Here is an 11,140-nt window from a genome sequence, read left to right as displayed (position 1 = left end):
TGACGTTTATAATAGATAATTTAGAGGTAAAAGTTTTTGGATATTTTATTTATATTATACGTGGAAAAGTTCATCCTTGGATAGGGTATATACCTTTTCGCGATCAGGTAATTTCATATATGTGCTTTTTACCGAGTTTAAAGATTCACAAAATTTTCCTGCATTTTCGTGCAAATTTTTGTAATTTATGAGAAAATAGCAGTTTAGATGGATAAATTCAAGAATGTGCGCAATGCCATTTTTGTGCAATTCTGGGATGTTTTTTTAAGTAAAAATAAGTCGACGTGTACATGGTTACTGTGTATGTGCGATTTTGAAAAACGCGGCAAGGAGTTTGCGATTCTGCAGTTAATATTTGTCATGATTAAGCAGTTTTGTTTCATAAAATTTCTAGCATAAGTGTAATTCGGCTAGCAAATTGTTGGAAAAAGTGTTGAGTAAATAAAAAGAAAAGAAATATGTCTTTACTTCGTGAAGACAAAATGGCGGCGAAAAAAAAAAAAATAGAGGGTTGCTGTAGCAGAGTTGGTCGCCAAATTTTCGCCAAAAAATCGCCAAGTTACCATAATCCAAAGATCAACCACTCTTTATTCTATAATAAATGCATAAAACAGGCAATACTCATGACATTCATGGATGTTTCTAATAGCACTGCTTGTACAGTTTTTCAAACAGGTCTCAGCTTCAGCAGTGGTTTGGAGACAAAGACATCTAGAGTTTTCCACCTCAAGTATACATTCATTTAAAATTTGATGCCAATAAGCTGAATGACATAGAAACCTTTCACTTTTATATATAAAAGATGTAGAAATGAAAATTAATCTTTTAATTAAATTTAAAAAGCTAATAAAAGATACACATTTATAATTATTACATGTAAATACACAAGCTGATCAAGTTTCTTGAACAACAATGCGATTTTTGTTCTTGTTCTGATATATAATTTATATTTTATTGTGAAAGGAATTTTAGTCATACTCATTATATTAACATATTATAAATAACCAATCAAAACAACTTTTTTCTTTTTCTTATTATTTTAGCATGAAATTACAGGTATTTTTAAATTTGGTAACATACAGTTACAAGTAAAAAATACTACTTTTTTGCTTGGCATTTTTTTATTTTTTAGAGCATTTTTATATAAATTCACCATATAACAAATCTGATAACAAACATAGATATATATACATTTATAATAATAATCATACAATAAATCTGACATTTCTGTATGTGCAATGAATATGGAATATAAGAGGAGAAAAACATATACATATCTTATACTGAACCTTAAAACATTATGCGCAAAGATTATATTTAACCAAGAAGTTCAACTTTCATTATGTAAATGTTATATAATGTTCATGGCGTAAAGCTAATTAAATAAAATAGCAGTAATTACCAAATGGTGCAAATGAATGAGATTTTATTGCTTAAACATCTTGAAATAGCCAGTTTCTTTCCAGCAATTTCAATCATTTCATTTGAGCATAAAATTAAAGAATATAGTTCAAATATATATACATAGTTTCAAATATAATTCTTAGATTAATAATTTATCATCAAACTGATATTAATTAGTTCCTTTTTTTTTAACTGAATGATAAATAAGTTTCATTTTCAAGAGGTAATTTACTGGCGACATGCATAGCAACAGAAAAATATTATAGAAAATGTATTTAAAGGTTTTACAACATTTATTAATAAAATTTACTTGATAAAATGTATAAACTATAAAAGTGGAACAATTATACTTATATTCAGTTGGAACAACACAATTTCTAAATTTTACATTAAAGATAACATCTCAAAATTATTAATGGGCAATGGTATTAATAATCTGTAATTAAATTGCTGTCAAACTTTAAAGGGACTGGACTTTTTTTAACATCCACTGCAAACATCAAGTATTTCAGCTCTTTTTAAATGTTTTAGAAAGTTAACTACTCGTAATCTAAAATTTCAAGCAAAAAGACTATAATTAATTACTGATATTTTGAATTAAGTAAACTAACGGTAATTTTAGCATTATGAAAGTCCAGTTATTAGTCGATATAAACACAAATTTTGGAATTTTACTATGAAATTTTTAATCATCCTAAATATTAATATAATTATGACAATATTTTATTAACATAACATGATACTATCATAACAATTTTAAGTACTTTTTTATTTCAGATATTTGTTTATAATATTTTCTTTAAACCAATCTAAGTCAATCTGTAAATGATCTCCAATAGCTTTCAAGAAATGTAATTTACCTTCATTGTCCATTTTCCTTAATCCTAACCAGTCTTCCATATACAGTGGACTGTCTTGCAATTTTAACACTTCTATAGCCTGCCCTGGTTTATAGAAACCAAACCATTCGGATTCTTTTGGTTCAACCATTTTATCTTCAGAAAATTTTACCATAACAAAGTTATCAAGTTTTTGAAGATTCAATTTGTAAGTCTCATTTTTAGCATTCTCATTATTTATCTCTGCAAGGAAAAGACTTTTAGCTCGGTATGTTTCTTCGTTCAGGGGATCGTGCCAATACTGAGCTTGCGCTAGATGTTTTTGAATCCAATCAACATAAGCACCTTTGTTTAGGAGCTCTCGAACATAATCGCATATTTTTGCACTCTCTGCGGGGCATCTGGGCAAACCATAAACTCCTTGGTGTTGTCCTCCAAATGATATAAGAGTTTTCATTCCTGGTTCAGGGCAACGTTGAGCAACCGCTCGCAAAAACTGACCACCTTGTGAAAAACCTATAGCATTATATCCATTCTTTAATGCACTATCATCAGATATCTGTTTACAAGCATTAGACACTTGTTCATTTACACCCATCAAGTAACTATTTTCAATATCTTCCAATTCATTGTTCCCAATTTCCAATGATTTAACGTACACATTAGGGATATTCTGTTTCAGAAACCTTTTAATGGAGCCCATACTCATAAGATTGCAGCAACTATCTCCCATACCATGCCATAAAACTATTGGTACAGGAGTATTATTATGAATAACATTGTCTTTATTCTCGGATTCACTCTGAGTAGAATGAATAGTGATGGCCAAAAAAAGAAAATTCACTATTATAAATCGTAATTCCATGTTGTACTACAGCTGTCAACTTATCTATTAGTCTAGCGTTAAATACGAACTGACAGAATGAAACTGATATCAGAATCACGCGGTTTGTTTACAGACAAATGTCTTGTTTTGCACTCAGTGCATCTTTTTGCCAAAGACCAAAAGAACCAACTTTGGTACCAAAAGAAGGTTATAGTAGAAAGGTTGTTTTTAAGAGTAAAAATAAAATTGAAGCAAGTAATACTAAAAGTCTCATTCAGTTGAAACAGTAGTAATCGTTAGTCGTGATACGTTAGTCGTGCTACGTTTTAAGTGAAAACAGGTCGATGTGCACATGGATACCGAGTATGTGCAATTCTTAAAAACGCGTCAAGCCAAGGCCAACTAGATATCTAGTTGGATCTAGTTGGCCTTGGCTTGGTTGGTTTACAGGCTGAATCACCAACTTTTCTCTCTTGGCGAGGGAGTGAACGCGCTGCCAATTTTGGCGCGTTTATCGCACACGCTGGCTGAATGTCTGCTGTTTTTATAAAGATTTATTTTATAGACGCGCGGCATTCAGCGCATATAAACTTTTCGGATAATTTATTAATTCTCGAATAGTATATAGACGTTTTCACTTAAATAAAAATTTCGCGTATATTTTGTAAACATATTCAAAATAACTTATTCTTTAGATGTTTCAGCTTCGTTAGCAGACTAAAATAAATAAGATATGAATAAAAACTTTCAATAGTGTCAAATGGGGAAATAGTTAAAGCGTAGAGTGTGCAAATAAATTTATCTTAATGACATTTTAACAAAAATTTCCATAAAAACACTGTAAATTCATACTAAAAAAATAACTTAAGAATATGTTGTCATTTAAGTCTGAGGTATATGGAAATAATTGTGCAAGATTCTGAAGAAACACTTTCTTTTAAATGTGTGAAATATTTCATAACATACTATATGGAAGAAGAAAGTACAGCATTCTGTGTTTTGGATGCTTTTCATCAAATGTAATATAAATACGAACTAGAAACCGTAATAAAAAGTCCTTCCTCTTCAATCAGATCACCTTTGTGTTGCATTGTATTTGTAATACTTCTAAAAATCCAATTTTTACCTAAATTAAAAAACAGTTATTCCATAAAAGATAATAACTTTGAACGTATATAGAATGAATTTTGTAATTTGAGTTATGTTACAAAATAATTCATAGTTTATATATTTTATACTAATAATTTAGATAAAACCTGTCCAATTTAAGAATGTGTGTTAACCACATTCTTAAATTGTAAAAGGACGACTTAACCACATGTAATTCATTTCAAAGCATAAAAGAAAGCTTATTTTTTATTTTACACAGCAACAGCATTTTCATGCAGTCAAGTTTTTTTAACTGCTAGTTATTATACATAATACTTAATTTTAAACCCATTCTTATTAGAAAGCATAACTAAGAAACTTCTTTTTAAAGCACCACAGAGATTGCAAAGAATGTCGTTAAATTTAAAAAAGTATTGAAGATATATTGAACAGCATTATAACAAGAAAGTACTGTAAAAAATATGTAAATTGCATAACTTCTTTTTTAGTATTTGCATAGTTTCCTCCAAATGAACCTTAATGGGAAGTTATCTTGCGAAAATTTAAAAGTATTAAAATGGCCTCTATTTAAGATGTAACTGCATTTATAATTATTTTGTAATTGCGAATAGATTATATTATTGCAATTAGATTTATGCACTTACAACATAATTGCATAAAGTAATGAAATTAAGAGTTCACAGATACAATGTAATATAATTACAATGCAATTATCTAAATTGTAATTATTTTGTAATTGCGAATAGATTATATTATTGCAATTAGATTATGCACTTACAACATAATTGCATAAAGTAATGAAATTAAGAGTTCACAGATACAATGTAATATAATTACAATGCAATTATCTAAATTGTAATTATAATCACTTATTTAATACCACAATATTATTACAATCACAATGTAATTTAAATTGGGTACTATATTTGCATACCCTCCACTCAAAAGGAGGTACTGATAAGCCTGGAAGTTATTATCAACAAAAAGCCTGTTCAGGACAGTTTGATGACAATTTCCACCGGGCGAAAAGTACATTCTTAAGCCCAGGCAAATCATGACAATAAAAATCATTTAGTCTTATGATTCACTATATTTTAAACCCTAAATTTGAATTCTGCACCAAATTATTTACCTATATTTTAACATAGTTTATGAATTATTAGAAGCGATATGGCAAATATCTTCTAAAAATAACTGTAAAATATTTGTATCCATTAATTGATTCAGATACACACTTTTATTATTTAAGTATATCAAAATAACAGTTTCATGTTCCTGAAATACAAAAATTATGGAAAAAGTTAAAGTAATATTCTTAGAAGCATATGATATTAGTCACCAGATGCAAAATTATAGTTAATTTTTTGCGGGTTTTCATCCGCAGAGAACCCGTTGGCGCTTCGGGAGCGAATCCGTTGGCGCCGTTCCATTTTTACTCGCCAAGCTCGCGTTTCATCGACGCTTGAGGCGAGCCGTAAACGTGATACTTTGTAAACGTGATTTTTAGTGCATGTAAATTCTAGTTAGCAGACTAAACAATATATTAAGCATATGGTAGTAAAAATTCACAGATAATAAGCATGTAGATGTAAAACTAACAGGTTAAACGTGATATACGGAAATAAATTGGTATTAAATTTAAACAGAAATTAATTATTAAATTATTAACTTTTGTTATGAATTTTGCTGATTATGATACCTCTCATTTTAACCTATGCCATTTGACATAAAATCAACCTGCTACTTACTAAACCGCTAGCCTGACCAAGTATGTGACATTATGAGACAAAAAAAAAAAGTTACATAAAGTTAGTAAAATGTAAATGTCACTTCTTTCAAATATGCCCAACTATTATAAGTGTAAAATATTTAATGCTACTTGATCAATTACTTAAAGTTTATTTCATTTTCAAACTTATTAATAATTATGTTAATTCATGTTTAGTAATAATACATACTACTTATGGATCTATTTTATTTTTAGGATGGTATTACAAATGTGAAATGCAGGCATCGCTAATATTTTTAATTGAATTTATTCAGTTCGCGTTTACTCATAGGTCCTGAATTTTTTTTCATTAATGGTCCTTAATTTCTGTGTGCAGAAATGTGTATGAACTCTGATTAACAGTTTTCAGTATTTTTTTTTTTTTTTATGTTACTTGCATGCAGGTTAAAGCAATTTACATTGAAACAAATACCCATCCTTTTCATAATTTATTTCACAATACTAATAACCTTCAACAGTAATCAAATTTTCTTCAGTAGCATTGTTAATAAAACTTGAACATTACACATTTCATTACTTTTCAAGAGTCATTTGAACTATATTCCTTACACCAGCAGTGGTTTGCTAATTTTGATGACCATGGGAATACATCAAACTATTCTGTCACAGATAATCAGTAATAAATAGTATTTATTATTAAAATTTAATAATCTATTTATGTCACACCTGCCATCCTCTGAAAGGTTATTGTAAGAAAAGCATTAACAATATATTGTTACAATTTTACGCCATAAAAATTGATTTATCATAGTTTTAGGTGAGAATAAACAATAATAAAAATAAAAGCATTACTTAATTATTTAAAACGCACATTTTTGCGGAGTACGAAAACGAATTATTTGAGCGTTTCGAACCTCATGGTTCTGCGTGCGTACAGCTGTTAATAATTAAGAACACAACGTGAACAGCCGTGTTACAAATTAGCATTCACCCCTCCCACTTTATTTTCTTCCTTTCATCCCGAACCGAGAACCGGGATCTACGAAAATATTTCTATCTATTCGTTGTTAAAAAATTAAGAAAAAAAGTAATAAATAAAAGAAGAATAATAGAAATCTGCAAATGCGAAGAACCACAGTGATAACGAAACAAAATGGACGCAAGATGAATGGTTGCAACAAGCGAATAGGTTGAATCCGCTGAGTTACCAGATTTTAACTATTATCGCGAAATTTGGCAATGTTTACATTCACCGGGTTCTCTCCGGAAGTGCTTCCTTTTTTGCCCCAAATACAATTTTATTACACAGTAGTCAAATGTGTAACTTAATAACATGTTATATAAAAAATTAATGATGATAAGTTTATCAGAAATGAATTAATTCTGCAAATAAACTTTCTGTTGAAACTAAATAACGTTTGCATAATCCGAGTTCAGAAAAACAAAACATTTATTTTACATATTTTAAAGAAATAACGTTCTGAAACAACATGTTTCATCTACACAATCAATCGACGCTTTCACCAGAGCATTACGCCATCAAACTTGGCACACATCCAAAAGTTCAAATTGAAGAATTACAGAAGCGTTGTTGCCACACAAGAAAAGACATATAGTTACAACTTCACACAATAATAAAACAAAAACACACTTTTGAAAAATAGATAATAATAATAAAAATAGTAATAATAAAATTCTTAACAATATTTTCTCGATTATGCAACATCCTCCCCCCTTTTTGAGTCAGTGGCAAACGACTCAAAATCATATGTTATCCTATTAAAAAGGTCTAGTACATTAGGCTTCTTAACAAGCCGTCCTGACGACGTAAATTTCTGTTTTATATGCTCTATGTCAGTCTGATCGTTTTTCTTATCGTCGTTAACGTTAGGCTCTTCAACTAAATAATTTTCATCTATTTGTATCTCTAGTGGATAAATACGCTGAACGGGCCTTATGAAAATCCCAATCTGAGTTTTTAGTTTAACTGTTCGAACTTTGCCATCCCGACCAGGAATTTTCTCTATAATTTTACGTAAGGCTCCTATAAACCAGGCTGAATCATCAGGCATTCGCGCTCCCAAGTGGGAGATTTAATGGCGGCTGAGTGGTTAAGGTGCAACAATTTTTTGTGTAAAATGGGCGGATGTACAGCTATTAATTGTTCAAATCATTCACGGAAAGGTCATACATTGGTAAAATTTCCTAAAAATGAAGAAAGAAGAAAAATATGGGTAAATAATTGCCGAAGAGACAATTGGAAACCTGGTCCAGGCGCTGAACTTTGCTTAGTAAGTATAATGTTAATTACGCCTTCATTTAGAGTTTATATCTTCTCTGATGTTTATAATGTGCAAGTAAAGTGAAATTCTTGTGTACAATAACCTGAGTATCTGCTAATTTCTGTAATAATAGCTATAATTAAATTAGTCTAGGGTTAATGTACCCGTCGCCAATGTAGATGTTTTGAATATGGAAAAGAAATTTCTCTTCTAATATAAAGCGCGGATTTTGTTTTCCTGTGCTAATTGTGGAATTTATACTAAAGTAACATGAAAATCATTAGCATATTGAAATTTATTAAAAAATAAATAATAATTTGGAAAGTCAAGATAAAATCTGAATGTTTGCTAAAGATATATGTAACATTATACTATAGTTGCAATATCGTTGGAATGATATATAATTTTTTTTTTTATTTTATAATCACTATTGTTAAAAAGTTAGATGAGTTGTTTATGCACGGTGCCCACTACTGTTTCTTGGTTAAAATAACTTCCAGAATTTTGACATTGACATCTGAAGTCAATAGAATAAATTAAATAGTGTGAGACAAAATATATATAATCTGACTTCAATAATTGCAAGGATTGTGCAAGTTTATTTATAATCACAGTATTATACAATTTGGCAATGGAGTAAAGATTTAGAAATGAATGCAGAACATTCAAATTAGTATTTTCTTGTTTCTAATTATAGAAATATAGTCTATTTTCCAGTATAAAAGTTTTACTTAAAAGTATGGGAAAGCAGATTTGCTTCATGCATGATCTTTATACTGGTATGAAATGAATGAATTTTAATCTGTAAACAATTTTTTGTTAATATTGAAATGCGTTTCTTTGGGTACATTTTTAGGCACTTGTGGATCATGTCAGACAACATGCAATAGAAAAAAGATGTCAGTGTGCATAAATTTTCCCATTGTGTTACTTCATTTTATCTAAATTTCAAGGATAATTCTTTTCATTTTTATATGGCATGTTATCAGTATAAAGGCTAGTGAAAATAAATTGGTATATGTATCTGTTTTTGAAGTGTAATGCTTAAATAAAAAGATGGTGTGTGTTTCTTCATTTAAACAAAATTTCAAGGATAGTATTTTTCAGTGTTGTACGGTTTGTTATTTCTCAATGTAAAGTGTAACAAGGGGAAAAAAAACTGGTATGGTATATCTGTTTTTTAAGCATGATAATTTTATTTATTTCTTTAGTGATGCATATATATAGAGAGAAGGTGTTTGGTCCAACTGAAGTTATAATAAATCTAATTTTACTAGATCTCTCCCTCCCCTCAGGTGTAGAAAATTTTCAAGTGCAGAAAGTTTATTTGCAGAATTAATTCATTTCTGATAAACTTATTGTCATTAATTTTTTATATAACATGTTATTAAGTTACACATTTGACTACTGTGTAATAAAATTGTATTTAGGGCAAAAAATTAACTATAATTTTGCATCTGGTGACTAATATCATATGCTTCTAAGAATATTACTTTAACTTTTTCCATAATTTTTGTATTTCAGGAACATGAAACTGTTATTTTGATATACTTAAATAATAAAAGTGTGTATCTGAATCAATTAATGGATACAAATATTTTACAGTTATTTTTAGAAGATATTTGCCATATCGCTTCTAATAATTCATAAAGTATGTTAAAATATAGGTAAATAAATTTGGTGCAGAATTCAAATTTAGGGTTTAAAATATAGTGAATCATAAGACTAAATGATTTTTATTGTCATGATTTGCCTGGGCTTAAGAATGTACTTTTCGCCCGGTGGAAATTGTCATCAAACTGTCCTGAACAGGCTTTTTGTTGATAATAACTTCCAGGCTTATCAGTACCTCCTTTTGAGTGGAGGGTATGCAAATATAATACCCAATTTAAATTACATTGTGATTGTAATAATATTGTGGTATGAAATAAGTGATTATAATTACAATTTAGGTAATTGCATTGTAATTATATTACATTGTATCTGTGAACTTTTAATTTCATTACTTTATGCAATTATGTTGTAAGTGCATAATCTAATTGCAATAATATAATCTATTCGCAATTACAAAATAATTATAAATGCAGTTACATCTTAAATAGAGGCCATTTTAATACTTTTAAATTTTCGCAAGATAACTTCCCATTAAGGTTCATTTGGAGGAAACTATGCAAATATTAAAAAAGAAGTTATGCTAAATTTACATATTTTGTACAGTACTTTCTTGTTATAATGCTGTTCAATATATCTTCAATACTTTTGTAAATTTCACGACATTCTTTGCAATCACTGTGGTGCTTTAAAAAGAAGTTTCTTAGTTATGCTTTCTAATAAGAATGGGTTTAAAATTAAGTATTATGTATAATAACTAGCAGTTAAAAAAACTTGACTGCATGGAAATGCTGTTGCTGTGTAAAATAAAAAATAAGCTTTCTTTTATGCTTTGAAATGAATTACATGTGGTTAAGTCGTCCTTTTACAATTTAAGAATGTGGTTAACACACATTCTTAAATTGGACAGGTTTTATCTAAATTATTAGTATAAAATATATAAACTATGAATTATTTTGTAACATAACTCAAATTACAAAATTCATTCTATATACGTTCAAATTTATTATCTTTTATGGAATAACTGTTTTTTTAATTTAGGTAAAAACTGGATTTTTAGAAGTATTACAAATACAATGCAACACAAAGGTGATCTGATTGAAGAGGAAGGACTTTTTATTACGGTTTCTAGTTCGTATTTATATTACATTTGATGAAAAGCATCCAAAACACAGAATGCTGTACTTTCTTCTTCCATATTATGTTATGAAATATTTCACACATTTAAAAGAAAGTGTTTCTTCAGAATCTTGCACAATTATTTCCATGTACCTCAGACTTAAATGACAACATATTCTTAAGTTATTATTTTAGTATGAATTTACAGTGTTTTTATGGA

General features: G+C 28.8%; 1 protein-coding gene and 1 long non-coding RNA gene across 2 annotated transcripts; one reads left to right on the top strand and one right to left on the bottom strand.

Moving 5' to 3' along the window:
- Positions 1-568: 568 nt before the first annotated feature.
- Positions 569-3,282, bottom strand: LOC146995447 (palmitoyl-protein thioesterase 1-like). Its single transcript, XM_085823871.1, has one exon. The coding sequence runs from the start codon at positions 3,106-3,108 to the stop codon at positions 2,173-2,175; it is 936 nt and encodes a 311-aa protein (XP_085679997.1). The 5' UTR covers positions 3,109-3,282; the 3' UTR covers positions 569-2,172.
- A 4,722-nt stretch (positions 3,283-8,004) lies between these two features.
- Positions 8,005-10,990, top strand: LOC146995446 (uncharacterized). The gene is made up of 2 exons (XR_015043058.1): positions 8,005-8,199; positions 10,843-10,990. It is a non-coding gene; the product is annotated as an uncharacterized LOC146995446 (long non-coding RNA).
- Positions 10,991-11,140: the final 150 nt, after the last annotated feature.

The sequence above is a fragment of the Stegodyphus dumicola genome, chromosome 9 (genome assembly GCF_044657685.1).
Source record: "Stegodyphus dumicola isolate Sdum_Otavi_A_Nest chromosome 9, ASM4465768v1".
NCBI lineage: Eukaryota > Metazoa > Arthropoda > Arachnida > Araneae > Eresidae > Stegodyphus > Stegodyphus dumicola.
The sequence above is the reverse complement of the archived record's forward strand: the minus strand, read 5'-3'. Positions and strand labels throughout refer to the sequence as shown.